This window comes from Clinocottus analis, unplaced genomic scaffold (assembly GCF_023055335.1).
Source record: "Clinocottus analis isolate CAN_PGR_092001 unplaced genomic scaffold, fCliAna1.0.p SCAF_12, whole genome shotgun sequence".
In the NCBI taxonomy this organism is placed as follows: domain Eukaryota; kingdom Metazoa; phylum Chordata; class Actinopteri; order Perciformes; family Cottidae; genus Clinocottus; species Clinocottus analis.
In genome coordinates, this window is record NW_027175843.1 from 12836400 (window position 1) to 12852896 (window position 16497).

The 16497-nt window shown below is 39.9% G+C and overlaps 1 protein-coding gene across 1 annotated transcript; it reads left to right on the forward strand.

Moving 5' to 3' along the window:
- The first annotated feature begins 39 nt into the window (after positions 1-39).
- marchf4b (membrane associated ring-CH-type finger 4b) lies at positions 40-15992 on the forward strand. Its single transcript, XM_068572245.1, has 5 exons — positions 40-351; positions 720-1413; positions 6707-6862; positions 7628-7820; positions 9286-15992. Exons 2-5 carry the CDS (start codon positions 1009-1011, stop codon positions 9705-9707), a joined length of 1176 nt encoding a protein of 391 aa, XP_068428346.1. The 5' UTR covers positions 40-351; positions 720-1008; the 3' UTR covers positions 9708-15992.
- Positions 15993-16497: the final 505 nt, after the last annotated feature.

The following is a 16497-nucleotide window of genomic DNA, read 5'->3' on the forward strand; positions in this document are numbered from 1 at the left end:
GTTGTATGAGTTGGCTGCTTGCATCACTGTGCGGTGGTGACGTGGGGCGTCTGGGAGCTGTCCCAGGAATCATGGTGCTGAAGCTGCAGCACCAATTCAACAGCCAATGATTACAGGAGAATCCGGGGCTACGGACGCTTTCACCCTGAGCAGGACAGTCCGACAATCGTGTTGGATTTTAACAGAGGGATTTCAACCCATCGGCTTGTTCCTCGGACATGGAAATTCGATAAATTTGGGATGTAAGCTTCACGCAGACTTGTCAGCGACCTGCAGTCTGGCAGGAGATTTATGAAGAAGAAAAAATCCTGAAACTGCGAGTCGTATAGCAATCTGGGTATAGCTCGCCAGGTAAGGCAGATTTTGCGTCGTGGCACGCCATTGATTGACTTGATTTGCTTTGGAAGCCAAAGACATTGACAGTAATCTGAGCTCTGCTGATTTAAAAAATGAGTCGTTCGATATTGTTAAAAATGCCCGTTTGAATTGTAAAGAATGAGCGCTGACATTTTGTTAGTCTATCAGTCCATTGTACCAAAGGCATATTTGTTTCTTGGTTTGTGCACTCGTGAATCTGGAGGGAGAAGCCTGTCTGGAGAGTTTATGTTGCACAAAGCAGGCAGACAATTACCTGAGTGAACGGGCCATAGCTTTAATACTTGAATGCATTATTCCTATCAATCTAACACGTGGCTTTCCTTTCTTTTTTCCTTTTTTAGCGGTTTTATTTATTTAACTTAATGGCTTCAGACACTTGTTTGCATCAATGGGATTTATTTGGCTTTTGGATTTACATTATCGCAGCAAGACAATAAAAGACTATCAATGAGAATAGACGAATATCAAAATAGAAAACTAAAAGGCTGCTTTCATTAAACCCCAGCAAACACTGTAAATCGCATCCCCACGATCCATTCCACGACAGATGAAGAAGCGTTGTCTTCCAGCACCTTCGCATGGTGCTGTGAGTGTGTGGCCGGATACAGCCTGACGCTGCGCAGCCAGGGCATGCTGAAGAGCCGCTGTTGCGTCCTGCTCGGTGACCTGAGGGTGCTCCTTCTCGGGCCACCGACACCGCCGATACCGCTGCCTCCGCTGACCCCCATGAGCGTCCAAGGCACGAACAGCCACGACACAGGCGACACAGTCCCGGACAATAACAACACGTTGACGCGGAGCCATCAGCACGCAGGGGACCGGATCGCCCCACCTGCGGCAGGAGCCACCGGGACATCGGCTGTGGAGCGGCCGTGCTGGGTCGACGCTGCGGAGCTATCGGCGGCCCTGCGCGGCTGCAGCAGCTCGTCTGATGACTGCTCGAAGGGGAAACTGGAGGAGAGGTTCTCCCTCACCAGCTACACGGAAAGTGGCTGGACTCCCTTGTGCAGGATCTGCTTCCAGGGACCAGAATACGTAAGTCAATGCATTCCTCCCAATAATTCAATGGTTAAAATAAGATATCATGGAGGAAATGTGCATCTGATCCATGAACAGCATTTTTTTTACACAACTTCTGTCTGAAATCTGAATTTAATCTGTTTTGTTTCAATCGGAATCTCCCAATATTTGCTCTCCAACGAGTTATACCAGACCAGGCGATGGGACTGTTTACCATTCAGATCCCAAAATCATTCCTTCCCGACAGAGCCTCTACATGAGGGTGCACTGGTCAAGCTTTTTGAGAAAACCCACTCCCCCCTCTCTTATTAGGGCTCACACAGAGCTCTGAGCAGGGATCCCACTGCATCCTGCACTCATCCTTTTGTGTGGCTTGAAAAGGCAGCTGGAGCAGTGGGAGGATAATGAAATACCTTGGCCCCATGGTTGACAAGTGTGGAGAATACACAGAGATTCAGTATCAACTCGTTAAAGCCCAACACTGTGATTTCATATCGAAGCGATACATGCATGAAAAAATCAAATAATACCTCTCACTCTGCTGCTCACACGCACCACCTAGAAACAGCAACAGCAACAAAATAATAAAAATGTGTGCAGAGCAGAAGGGAAGAGCCTTCACACTGTGTGCCTCCATCTTTGGGGCCATATTGATGATAATGTCACACTTCATCAACCAGGAGAGGAAAACAAATCGGAAACAAGATGGCTAAGGTGTGTCGCAATAAATATGAATACATTCTATCAGAGAAGCAAGCAATTAATAATGTACCGACACGTTAGCTACAGTTTTTGACAAAGCCTCTGAGACCACATTGACAAATATGTCACACCTCAGCAATTGGTAATGGAGGTCGGGAGGTTACAAAAAGTGTAAAGCATGATAACTGAGGTGTAGAACATGACTTATTATCCAGCTGTCTGTGCTCTTGGTTGCTTTTCCTTAACCCAAGCATCAGGTTTACTGTATGATGTCATGGCCATTGCACTGCTGTGCATGGTCGATATAAACTCGCAATGTTTCATCAACTAATTACTCCAACAGCAATGCTGTACATCATTCCACCCCTAAGCATAGACTTTGTAATTATTACTGACATATACATACTCATGAGATTGGAAGACAAGACCTCATCCTTGTAATTCTTTTTTCAAAAACTCCAGATATTCAGCACACTGCAATGCATACAAAGTACCTCTTTCGTAATTTGCAGTGTTTCCCATGGTCTCCTTTCACTCATCTCATCGATGCATCCTTGAGACATTGCAGCTAGTCAATAGCGCTTGATTGTATACCATTTTTTATTATGCAAGTTCTTATCTATCACCGGTCTTGCCTGTCTCGTCATCTATACTATTGGTTTGTGAGAAGTCCAGATATGAATCTGTTGACCTGTAAATGGGTACAAAGACCGTGCCTCTACATTTAAAAAGAGATATGAGTTGACTGTCTGTGTGTCACTGTGTGATACAGGCAGCGGACACATTAGTTATCCACTGTTCTTCCGTAGCCTCCAGGATGTCAAATAGACAGAGGCAGCCAGTATCTGATCTGACAATCCACCTCAAAAACATTTCCATCCCCAAGGCTAAGTTACTCAAGACAGAGTAAAGAAGGGAGCGAGAGACATTGCTTTCCTCAAGCAGCGCACTAGAAAAGGGCCTTGAGTGTCTGACAGATGCATCCGTTGAAAAATTATTGTACACTGATTTAATATGACACCAAACGATGTAATAAGTCTGTGTAATCCAATTTCTGTTGTTTTTTTGGTGCCATTTTCTTTGAGGTGCCCTTTATGATTCTTAACCAAAGTCCCTCTGTTTTATAAGATGGGAAAGGTTTCTTTCTAAATCTGTCATAAAACAATGCCTAACACTTACATGGCCATTGAAAGGTATTGGTATGTTCTGCTATTTCCCCAAAAATCAGCAAGAAAACACTGTACAAGGAAACACAATGTATGTATTTGATGTATAATGTTATATACAGCTAACCTGAGACATTTTAATCTATTCAAGGTTCTATTTAGCTAAAGGTCAAGCAAGTGCTTGCTTTGTTCAAGACTGTGCTCTCAGGCTTGATTTTGAGCTCGTCTTTCAAAGAATAAACAACTTCTCTGCTCAATCTTAGTCCAAGTAATGGTCATGTAGTGCACAAACTTATTAAAAGTAATTTACAAAGAAAATGAATGAAATGCATCAGTGTATGGGGATACTTTATTACTGAATTGTCATGCACAATTATATTGAAGTGCCCTTTGGGTCCAATACTTTTACATGAGCTGCAGGTTGAGAATATGCAAGTCCCTTCTGCTTCAAAATAATGTTGTCTTTCCCTCCTAAATCATTACACAGATAATGCACTTGCACAGTGTGCTTGTCTGAGACACAATAAAAAGCCTTGAGGGGTCAAGTTAGCATAATTTTTTCTATATGGCCCCACAGTGCAGAGGCACTACGCCTCTGTACTCCATCATTTGAACATAGGAAAAGGTTATGAACAAGTTACACGAGCACGCAACACAACATTTTTTGGCCTTGTTGAAGTCTATAGACTTTAATTTTAAACCATGGTTCCTCTTGTACTTTTAATGGGCTATAGCTGTATATTAAACGTCGCCCAGTATTCCTAACAGGTAAATATGTATACATTCATAATACAATATAATACATGTAATATAAGATTACTTTTTTAGCCATTTTTTACCCATCTTTTACCTAACTTGTTGAATGTAAATAAAATGTGCAGATGAAACAGTTTTTTTCAAATTACTGCGGTATTCTAGGTACTTACAAGTTCATGCTTGTAGACTGAATGTCACCGGAAGCTAGTTTATTATTCCACAATTTCCCTTCACCGACACTGTCAAGGTAATGGAGTTCACTTGAATTGATTCGAGACCCTAAATAAATGTGAATAGCCATCTCTAATTTAGTTTCATGTCCTTACATTCATTGGGAGAGGGTCCAATTTTATAATGAGAAAATTAGGTGCACTGAAGTGTTTTTAGGATCATGAAGCATACATAAACGAAATAACTCTGGCAAAGATATCTGACCAATCAATTTTTTTATACACTGCTCTATTGTGATTTTTTTGTAATGCCCATTGCTGTTTAATCAACAAAAGGACATTTTAGCTATCACTTTCTGTACATGTGGGCTGCAATGCCACATTTGTTATGAGTCTTTCTTGCTCTCTCCAGCCTCACTTGTAGTGGAGTGTTCTAGGTTTCAGCTCTTGGCGGCGATCAGGCCAGTCGCAGTGAGCGGTCTGAGTCCCACTGGACACGGCAGAAGTGTTCTCGTCCTCCTGCCAATACACTCCCACCCTGGCCATCTGTAGATGGGCCTTTTCCTCCCTTCTCCTCGACCTGGGTGCTGCTCCGTCTGTCAGAGATGTCGGCACAATAATGCCTTAGAGAAATCATTTGGAAACGCACTACGTTTTGCATTTCTTCCCACAATCTCCGTGCCATATTGATGGTACACAGGGACCGGGGATATTTAATATTTAATTAACAATACGGTGGCTTAGGATTTAAATGCCTCAGCTTAGAAAGGTGGAGAGCTTTATGCAGCAGAGGTGAATGGCTAATTTATTTTTTCATTCACTACAGGCTTTCTGTTCAGTCCCATTAAGATTAACATATCTATACAAGAAGGTCCTAATTTAAGTTTTATGGATCCAAGGTACTTTATAGGTCAGGACCTAAAAAGGGTTGCAGGCCTTTGGCTCATCGTCTATATCCAATATGACAAGACTAATATATTTTAATGAGCTTAGGGTACAGGGTGAGAGATTATAAATCTCACATCCTCCGGCGAGATACGGTTTGAGAATAATGACTGGTTAGGCTGTGCACATATTGCTGTTAAGTGAAAACCTTATGATTTCACATTTTGTGCATTTTGTATTATCTTCTGGTGAGTTTGGAGTTCTCAAGCATGAACACCTCTTCAGCAGTAAAATGATGATATTGCCCTGGTCAAATGATTCTCAAAAACAGATCTTTATTCCAACTTCTGAGGTGCTGTAGTGAAGGTCTGGTTTTATTTCAGCTACTCAAACTCTCTCTTTAAGATCTAAGCCACTGCAGCTAAGAGCTTAGCCACACTATATAAGCAGAGTTAATCTGCCTTTCAGTGAAATCAGTTAAATGTACCCGTCATAGACTGAACCAGGGACTTGAAATGCCCTCAACCAACATCTTGACTGACAGAAATGTAATTTCATGATGACCAGTATGACAACTAACCATGCATTTAACAATAACAGTACACGTTTGGATGTTGTTTAAAACACACATATGAATAATAGGCAAATGAAGGACAGCCATACACAAGATTTTGTTTTTTTTCTTTAATAATTCTAATGTGCAGGCAGAGAAGGAAGGCACTAAAAGCTTTCCTTATCTGCCTATTTCACCTTGTTTTTAGTCTGAAGTTACTATTTAACACTATAAAAGAATATTTATGTATAAGTGACAGCCACATTTAGGTTAAGAGCTGCAGTAACAGTGTATGTTTTTATACCTTTATCTGGGTTTTCTCTTTGATAAAACCTTCCATGACTAATCCTCCACTTTTCAACTGTACTTGTGATCAAGCATTTTTTCTGTCAACTCAGTGTGAGGCAAAGCTTTCATTTCACACCTGAACTGGTGTTCTGCTATAATGTGACTGCACAGTGCTGTGTATTCTGAGTCTCTGTGTGTGTGTGTGTGTGTGTGTGTGTGTGTGTGTGTGTGTGTGTGTGTGTGTGTGTGTGTGTGTGTGTGTGTGTGTGTGTGTCTGCTTCCTTGACGCTCTCAGAAAATCAATAAGCCAGCATAAAAGAATTGCAAATATATATATATTTATGTAGTTTAACCTGCAGTATGCTGCATATTAAAGGTTATTTGCACAGAGTGCATGCAGTGAGTAAACAAAGGATTATCAGGATATCAATGATTGCTTTAAGGAGATATTTCTCCTGAATCACAGAGCACTACTTGGGCTGCTCTAAAGATCGAGCCCAGTATTATGAGACGAATAGAGTACCAACGTTCTTGTTGTAGTCTGCAGCAATTCTTTGCATGCCATGTGCTACTGTTGCAACCCAGTATGAGAGTAGGACTTTTCTTCTTTTACATCACAGTGATACACAGGTAGCAAGTTTTGTGTTTCACCAGCAGCAGTATATATTGCCTGAACAAGATATCCACTAAAATGATAAATGTTAAATATATATGCGTGCATTTATATGAGCTGAATTATGAAAAACTTTTGTCCTGGGTTGCTGCCATTGATTAGCTCTCTCCCATAGGGGGAGCTCCTGAGTCCATGTCGGTGCAGTGGGTCAGTACGCTGCACCCACCATCCATGCCTCATCAAGTGGATCAGCGAGAGAGGATCCTGGGCCTGTGAGCTCTGCTACTACAAATATCAGGTCATTGCCATCAGCACCAAGAACCCACTTCAGGTGAGCGGTGGGTGTAAAGGGCCGCACTGTAGACATTTAAAGGGATCAGAGATGATACAAAGCATGGAAATATTGACAAATTGTAGGTTCTTTATAATAGGAGGTCTTGGCAAGTTAACAGTCCAATGAAAAACTCAAAACACTGAGTACCAAAATGTCTGTGTTGCCATATCATTCGGAGAATTGTTGGAGTGAATGATTAAAGGCAATATCCCCAGACCCGTCTCCAGTGAGACTCATTTGGAGGCATTTTTGGTTTTTATATAAAAATGTATTTAGGGCAAAGCACCATTTTCATGAATTACACTCTCTGGACTGAGGCTTGTGTAATGCTCTGATCATAAACCGAGAAACTCAACTAAAAATGAAAGTTTTTGAATCAAAAAAGGTTTGCTTTCCCTCTGATCTCTAAGACGTCGGTGGTACGATAAGGGCTTCTGTGAGTGGACATTGAAACGCGAAACAAATTGATAGATATAAATAATGAATTGAATGAATGTTTTGCATAACCGTATGTACAGGAACTGCACTGTCTTTGTTCTCACACCCCGTGGCAGCTTTTCCTTTCAGAGGATTTGTTTTGTGATTATCAGCCTCATAGTGAGAATCTTTTAAATATTGCTTTTCAATCAGTGATCATACAAATTGATTGTATTTTTCTCTTGTTGGCGCTTACTCTCAGTGTATTTGTTCCTGTTTTTTGTCTGTAGGGGTTCTCAAGTAAAGTTAAAAGAGAATTGTACTGTGGTCTGTGTCTTCCTGCAGTGGCAGGCCATCTCCTTGACAGTGATAGAGAAAGTGCAGATAGCAGCAGCCATTCTAGGCTCCCTGTTCCTGATGGCTAGTATCTCCTGGCTGGTGTGGTCGTCTTTCAGCCCGTCAGCTCGCTGGCAGCGACAAGACCTGCTTTTCCAGATCTGCTACGGCATGTATGGCTTCATGGACATTGTCTGCATCGGTGAGGTGCTAGATTTCACATTGGTTACTTTTATTATTCTTGTTTCGTATAATTTGACCCTCATAATTGCTCTTGGAATTGATTTGTGTGCATTTTAAGACTGGAACATTAGGCATTCAACAGGCAAAGAACTCATAATGTCAAAGGTTTTTAGTAGAGTCAATAAATACTCCTGCCAACTGTGGCAAGAAAGATTTACATGATTGATAATTAATCTATGCCGCATACTTTTTAATATCAATGTAGAGTTTTATCATGGTTCACCGACTTATATGTGAATTACACACATTAATGTTTGCCACTTTTATTTACATGTATGTACAATTAGAGTTACAATATTCAATGTGATGAATGCTCCGTCAAAACTTATAAGATTAATTAAACATAAATTCAACTTTTGAGCATTCAGCAACTGCAGTTTTTTTCATGGCAGGTATTGAAACATGTTTCACTCTTTTCTCTGATAACCATCATGCTTGGGTGTTCAGATTCAAGCTTGTAGCATCCACTTTAAGCCTGCGGTCTTCCTCTTGATTGTTTTTCCCTGCTATGGCCACAGAATGAAACGCCCTACTCTGCGTCTAAAAGAAAACTCTTTACTGCCTCTGCAGTAGACACCAGGATAAGAGGAAGAGGAGATTGATTGTCTCCGGTTTGGTGGCGAGGATCGACTCTGGAGTCATTAACGCTGCACTTTAAAGAGATTAACTTGTCACCAGGCAGACACAAAGACCTGACTTTCACTTATCCACCAAGTTGAAATGGGAGAGAAACAGAGCCGAAGAGGAGAGACATGATTTTATCAATAGACTCTGTAAATATAGGAAAAGTTGGGAATTATTAAGTGTCCATTTTTAGCAGACTTCTTACATCAAAGGACAAAATTCTTCTATGACTTTAATAAAAGACATTAAAAACTCAAAACTGTCAGCTGAATGGTTATACAGTTCTCTGTACTGGCTGAAGTGGCAATTGTACAGAACATAATCAGCTCAGTTAAACAGGCAAAACATCCTATTCGTACAGTATTTCTCTCTACATTACTTTCAAAAGGAAGGAAAAGCAGTAGAATGTTGGGTTACAAACAGCAGTTGCACATGGATTTCAATTTTCCGGATACTGAGTTCAATGAACATAAATCAATAAGCAATTTTAAAGAGTGATAAGATTTTATCGAACAACCCCAGAGAGCAGATGCATCATTTTTGCTAACCTAAATACAGAAGTGGTGAGGATTGCTGCTGTATCGTAAGTTGTGCCATGTCTACAATTTTCTGAAGAAATAAAGATCATATCTCAGGTTCTGGTGCAGTACTTGAAAGATAAGTTGTTTTGTTCTGCTATTCCCTCAGTTAATACCTTAACACAGTGAGTCTGCCACTGCACAGCTATATTTCACTTTGTGGAGTCATTGAGGCTGCTGCCAGGCAGTGACATTGTCTAATTGATGCTCTGATCTCCACAGCACTAATTGTCCACGAGGGACCGTCTGTGTTTCGTATATTCCACCGATGGCAGGCCGTGAACCAGCAGTGGAAGGTCCTGAACTACTGTAAGTCCATGGACAATTACGACCTGAAGAATACCACTGTGGACAGGACTCTGTCACAGCCCAGCCCGGGTTATCAGACTGGGGTGGGAGTGTCCACCTCCACCTCCTCACTGATGGTGGTGGCCTCCACAGCCGATGGCTCCACCTCTACAACCGTGGTGACAGCTGCGGGAGGACTGGGAACACATGTGGACCCCAACAGCGGCAACACAGTGCCAGACCAACACTGTCCCTACAACATCCTCCACCTCCTCAGCCACCTCAGGCAGCCAGAGGTCCGCAGCCAACCCAGCAATAGCACACGAGAGCTGGTCATGAGAGTCACTACAGTCTGAGGAGTCAGTTCGAGGCCTTATCTCACGTGGAGGTGAACAATTTATGAACCAGCTGACAGTTTTAAAAAAAAAAGGCTTATCTCAACTGCACTGGATTAATACCATGTTCTTGTTCATTTCAAAATGAATCTCTGATGTCCTTACATGCATTGAATAAAATTAAAAGTGGTTTGATTTGCACATTAGTTGGAAATGTATTATTTTGTTATATTTGAGGTAAAGAATATTTGCTGACATGTGCATAGATGTTAACTTCTGATCTTTGCAGAAAAAATACATGTTGAAGGAAATCTGCTCAAAGGTCCCCTTACTATTGAGTGAACGCTTTCCGCCGTATCTCTGGTGACACTTCAGCCAGCTCTGTTCGAAGAACGAAGGCAGGGTTGAAAAGTCCAAATACTTCATGAAAGAACTTTTGAGTTTAGAATCTCATCGCCATCACTTTTTAATCTGTCAGAATTACACAGCAATGGTCTAAAAAAAAAATAATTAAAGAATGAAAGAACTTCATCTAAATGTATTTTTACATTAGAAAACCTTCAACCCTTCTGCACTAACACAATAATAATCAATTACAATTATGGGACAAAATCAGCGTTTTCCTTATTTTTATGTAAAAAACATATCTCTGCATAAATTGATGTACAGCAGCTTTTTTTTCTGTATAAAAAGAACCTTACATAATTGTGTTCTTGGGATCAGATTGACCACATAAACATGTAAAAAAATATATGTAAAAGATAGAAGTAGAGACATTAGGAATTGCAGTTGCTGTTTGTAAGTGGGAAAATGTCTAAATGGGCAACAACAACTAATCTCAAGATATGTAGCAGTAGCAGTAAACAAGCAACCAAAATTTATTCACAAACCATAATTAGATTTGTACCTTCCTAAATCTATGCCTGTCCAGTGCACTGGTTTGTACTGTTCAATTGATTTTAATAATGTGTCTTCAATGAGTACATTACATTTTGTTCCATAATTATTTTTTTGACACCATTATATAATTTTGTTGAGTTTTGAGAATGCATTTGCTCTTTTCGTAATACAGCTTTGTGCCACTTTTTTTCTCAAAGAGGTGCCTTTTACAGTACACAATCCATTCATACAACAATGGGGAAAAGTACACCAAGAACAGATCATCAGCTCGTTTGCGTAACTGCTCCTGCCAGTATCTTCATGCGAGAAAACACGTTTCTGCTCTAAAGCAGTGGTGTTACTTGCAGTCCATTAGACACATATTCATGTTCACATTTGGCTTACAAAGCTGAACTCTTGTCTTTTTAGGTTCAGATATGCTCTTTGACACTTCTACACAGCCCTTGTTTCGTGTCTATGAAAGATTCATTTTATCCCAGGGGACACAAGATCTATGAAGCATGTTATGTAAGGGAAATAATAATAAACATGCTCATAGCAGGACGGAGTTATTGTATGTTACTCATTCTTTCCCACAACTTCAATAGACTGACAGTGCAGAAGACGCTGCTCATTACTCTACAGGCTCTCATTCAGGTGCATTAAAAATGTCCATTTAAAAGCAAAAAGCCCAAAGCTGATCAAAGCGTGAAAAACATTTCAGGAGCTTTGCCTCAAATGCTCTTTTTTTCAACATGCATTATATTAAAACAAATCATTAGCTTAAAAATACATCTAATATTAATGAGAAGTTTAATGTCATGTAATTGATTATTTTTTTCTCCTGGTTTTCTATGCAAAGCAGTACTTCACTGTAACCTTGGCTTATCAATATAAAGCTGTTAACGTCTTTAGCAAAGACTTTCATTGCTGTACTAAAAGCAAACAACGTGTGATCATGAAATGCATTTCCTGCTTTCTGTTTAGCCTTCAGTGTTTCTCCTAAATAATCTTCATCTTACCTGGTGGATGTGCCATTTTGCAGCTGCCGTTCCTTATCATAATCAGATACCAGGAGTGCAGTATCTGCAGAGCGGCAGGTATAGCACCATGATTTTCTGCTGAATTATTTAAGCCATGAAGTGCTGATATCAATGGGTGGGAGCTGCTGTATAGATCCAGCTTGCAAAGAGCTGGGAGGTTGCCGAGAGTTCATCATGATTCTGTTTGCCTCAGTTCTCTTCACACATTGTCTCTTTGTACTTAGTTTTGATAAAACTCAGAAAACAACCAAATGCACAGGAATATATCACTTCCATGTTTCAGGATTAATATTTCTTAATAGTCTCCAGCAGTTTTATTGTGCTCAGCTGCATATTATGAGATCACATCTATATCATGCTTTGGAAATAACATATTCCATGGTGAAATGAATATTGCAGCATGGAGCATGAATACACACTTGTAACTGTGTATTTTCAACTTGCTCTGTCTTTAAGCCCATCCTTTTAAAACAATTCACCAAACACTGTGCTTTCCATTCCCATTCATGGGTCTCATGTTTCATTTAATCACGGGATCACCTCAATACTATTCTCCTCAATCATAAAATAATCCAATCGGTTGCGGTTTGTAAATGTATGTACATTTTAGATTGAAGCAAATATGACAAAAAGTATTTCATAAAACTCATCAATTATATTATCAAATGTTAAAGCTTTTCATATTTCTTTCATCTCTGCTGAGCAAATAATTGAGGTCCTTTGCAGAGACTGAATGTCTGAATTTCATACAAAGCAGTGACTTCAGACAGATTGTCTTTCTCCTGGTTGGTTTTACTGTGTAATACAACCATTGTATAAGCATTGCTTTCATCTGCAGAAAATTGACCCAAAAATGATTTTTGCAGACTCTATACAACACTGAACCTTTGAAACTGGGTAAATTGCATAGGACTAATGTGCTATTCAAGCTGATTTAGACGGGCAGAAAACACCGCACTCACTCTCTGCTGCCTCTCCTTCCTTTGAAAATGAAAGTATGCTCATTTTTGTTGAGGTGGGATGAAATGACAGTTGTTATAAAGAGGTTAGGATCAGTGATAATGCTGAGAGAAATTGCGAGAGAGGTAGCCTTAACACTTATGGTCCGATACTTTATCTTTTGAATCCATCCTTTTTAGTTCAGACATAGATACCTGTTCAGAGTTAACGTCTACCTGAAGGCAGAGACAGAATCATTTGGATTAATTGTCACAGAAAAACCCAAGAACACCCAGAAAAGAAAAAAAAAACATATTGACAATTTAGAGGTTGCAGTTTAGTGCATCTCCATGTTTTTAGGCTGGGAAGGAAACCAACATGCACACAGGAAGAAGAAGTCCAAACAGGAAGTCTGCAGAGAAGATTCCCACCCGCAACTTTCTTGCTGTGAGATGACAAGCCTAATCTCTAGCCACCGGCTAAATAAATAACCATTTAGTAAAACATATACTTTTACAAGCCGGGAACCAATTGAAACGATGGAAAACATTCTGTACTATGTTTGTCAAAAAGAATCTGTAAAATCAGTAATAGAAATTATTGTCAGTAACACATTTGTGTAGCTTGTGTTCTCCCCCCAGTGGCCCATTGGGGAACTGCTCTCTCTGGCCACTGAGTAAAGACAGCTTTATATTTCCACTTCAGTGGCAACATTTGTGGTGTGAACAGTGATTTACAGGTCTGGACCCATGAAACTCTTCGTATGATATTTCAACACTGCTAGATACTTTAATTAACAGTTGCAATAATATAATTCAAACTACAAGTAGGAATTTATTGTCTTGCTAAGAATAATTCTATATGACAAGTGGCACGTCTCTGTAGAGCAGAGACCATACAGCTCATTGTAATATATTTTGCTTGCCTGTGTGAAACCACGATAATATACAGTTAATATTACATAATATTAATTATATTTAGAAATTAACTAATTATATTCACTCAAGAACTTCATCTTCAAATATCCCCCACAGAAATTGACAAACACACAAAAGACATTAACTGTGTCCTTGATGATAACTACAGCTCTTACTTTGTAGATTCAGATATTTTACATTCAAAATGTTTGACCAGCTCGTAAAATCTGATGCAATGCTACAGACAAATGATACCAACTCAATACAGTTTGCTCCACCTCCACAAGCTGCAACACATACATGCTTTTTATTTATCCAAATACATCAGTAATAAAAAACAAATATATAACATGGAGCCATTATTTCTACATGAAGCCACTATGTAAAAAGATTTTAACTTTGGCCCACAACATGGCAACAGCTGAGCCAGCAGTTTGCAGAAAACAATGCTAACAGCATTAACAGTGAAAACCAAGAGTAACAGCACTGACAAAACTAACATTGTTTACCTGAGGGCCATATGGAGGGTGGTATTGCCGCAACGGGATCAGCTGTAACGGCTGTTTGAGCGCAGTGCAGCAGCTGCCCTTAGCTATCCAGTGGGGCACGCTCACGTGCACGAACATTCATGAAAAGCACAGTTAACAGAGTTCACTCAGGTAGACATTACTCCAAATCATGTATGTTGCACCTTTAACACAAGACTTTTACTTGTTGTATGTTTGCATTGTGGTTTGATTATAGACAGTCGTATGTATTCTAGGAATGCAAGATATCATGTCAGGGATAGAATAAAAAAAATCTTTTCTAACCCTCGTAGGGGTATTGATGTTAGAGTAAAAAATAAAAAGTTAATCTACTCATTGGTTAAACACACATGGGTTCCATAACTAACAATTTGAATATGTTCTGCCAAAAAAAAATCGCCTGGCCTTCATTTGTAAAAAGAAACAGTGAAGGACGTCATTGCTTTGTTAATGTGTAAAATACTTGAGTGCTCTGTTTGAGGAGGTCATTAAACTCATTGTTCCTTCCTTCTGCTCCTCGTGGTGCAAAACTGCTCGACCTGTAAATGTTAATCTGGATGCAGCAGGCATTTAAAAAGAGTTTGCCTGCCACCTTGCCTTGCCTCTCTCTTAATCGCTCACATGCAAGCTCAGCATCTCTGCAGATGCACCCCCACCCTACACACACACACACACACACACACACACACACACACACATACACACACACACACACACACACACACACACACAAATACACACTCGTTGGTTCTCTACAAACAGCAGCAGGCCTGTGTGAGCAGGTCAATAGCAGCAGCGGATGCATTTCTCTAACTGAGTCACTGATGAGGGACTTCCTGAGCACGAAGCCTTTGAATGTCGATAAACAGACCGCCTAGTGCACAAGTGCATTCCTGCTGCTTGTCACGCTGTGTCGGAGTACAGTGTGGGACTTGATTCAAACACATCTTTCAAACTAGGGCATATTCAATGCTCAATCCTTCTAAACAACATATGTTTACACTGTTTGGGCAATTCATTTGAACAAAATCTGAATCAGCAATATAGCATTATTTCCAAATTTGAGAGGGCTCTAGTCTGTCATCCTGCTTGCTGTTTTCCACATCTTTTTTATGTTTTTCAGTGTATTTTTCTATATTTTCCTTTCTTTGTTTCTCATAGAAGGTAAAGATTTCACCATTCGAATGAAGACCATATTTTAGAGGTGATAGAGATCTTGTATTTAGCTTCATCCACAAATGAATGTGATCAAGGAACTAGATAAACAGCAACTGGTTTATGTGCGGGTCAAGTCTGTTCTCCTCTCTCCTTATATGCCCTTCTCTCCAAGCTTAATGCTACTTTGCTCCCTAGTATCTTACAGGATGCATTTCAGTTTTCTAGCCTTATATTTGTCTATTGGAAAAATACAATATCATGGAGTTCTGAGGCTAAAAAGAAGCAGCATTGCTTATGATATTAAAACATAATTGATTCATCTTAATGATTTGAGTCCTTGGTCAGCTATTGGAGAACTTACAGGGATTTTGTTGGTTGCACTCCAGTATACCAATGCACCAATGCACCACTGAGTGACCTTGCTGGAGTTACTGCAAAGGTCTTTGCCCTTGATGTATAATTTAAAAAAAATAATAATGTCATAGAGGTATGAAAAGGCAGGCATGTCGTTTATGAGCTGCAGAGTCTGAAATGAAAAATGTCCTTCAAGAGGAGACATTAAAAAAGATGTCTAAAGAACTAAGCTCATGCTGCATTGCAATTCAGAGGACCTGCGTGTGTTTTATGGCAAATACTCCGATTTAGGTTTTGAAATCAAATGTATATAATGACAAAAACATTTTTAAATAGTGGTATTTTAAAGTAACAAGATCTTGAGTTACGGGGTGAATAGCGGATCTCATAGACACCCTTGTGGAGTTTTTGACCACATGTAGCGGCATGGAACCATACTTTTAAGAGTCTATGGATTTACATTATTCATGATTCTTTTCATGACTATTCATGGCAAAAAAAAATGTAAACTAATCAAAATAAACTGATTGAATTATTTTTCTCTGAATTGGTCGATTGATTCATCAGATCAGTTTTTCATAAACAATTTTTTTTTTTTGGCTAGTTGAAGCGGTTCAATTCCACCGTGACATCTCTGCTGCTGTACAGTCCTGAAGCATAAACAGACTGGGAGCCTGTGCAGCTCTCTCCATGTAAGGATATGCAGCAGCGGTGTTGAAGTGTTTGTAAAGCTGCTATTTGGAGAGAATCAGTCTGTGACTCACATTTATTCTGTCAAAGCAAGCAGATAAATAGATCATGAAAGCATCTTGTGTTTATTTAAAGCTGCTTTATTTTTCAGAATTACACTGACATTTTGGACACGGTGCTGCCTCCTTTGACTCCAGCTGCTCTGTCAAACGCCAGCCGAAGATCTAAACATCGTCCAATGGAATTCCTCTCCGCGAGCGCGTGAGCGCGCGCACCAGGCGTGCTCGCGCGTCAATTGAGTTTA

Bases quoted from the DNA above. Each gene is read 5' to 3' on its own strand.
- marchf4b (XM_068572245.1), top strand. From the start codon at position 1,009: ATGCTGAAGAGCCGCTGTTGCGTCCTGCTCGGTGACCTGAGGGTGCTC. The intron at 1,414-6,706 runs GTAAGTCAATGC...TCTCTCCCATAG, and splicing joins GCTTCCAGGGACCAGAATAC to GGGGAGCTCCTGAGTCCATG. The intron at 6,863-7,627 runs GTGAGCGGTGGG...GTCTTCCTGCAG, and splicing joins GCACCAAGAACCCACTTCAG to TGGCAGGCCATCTCCTTGAC.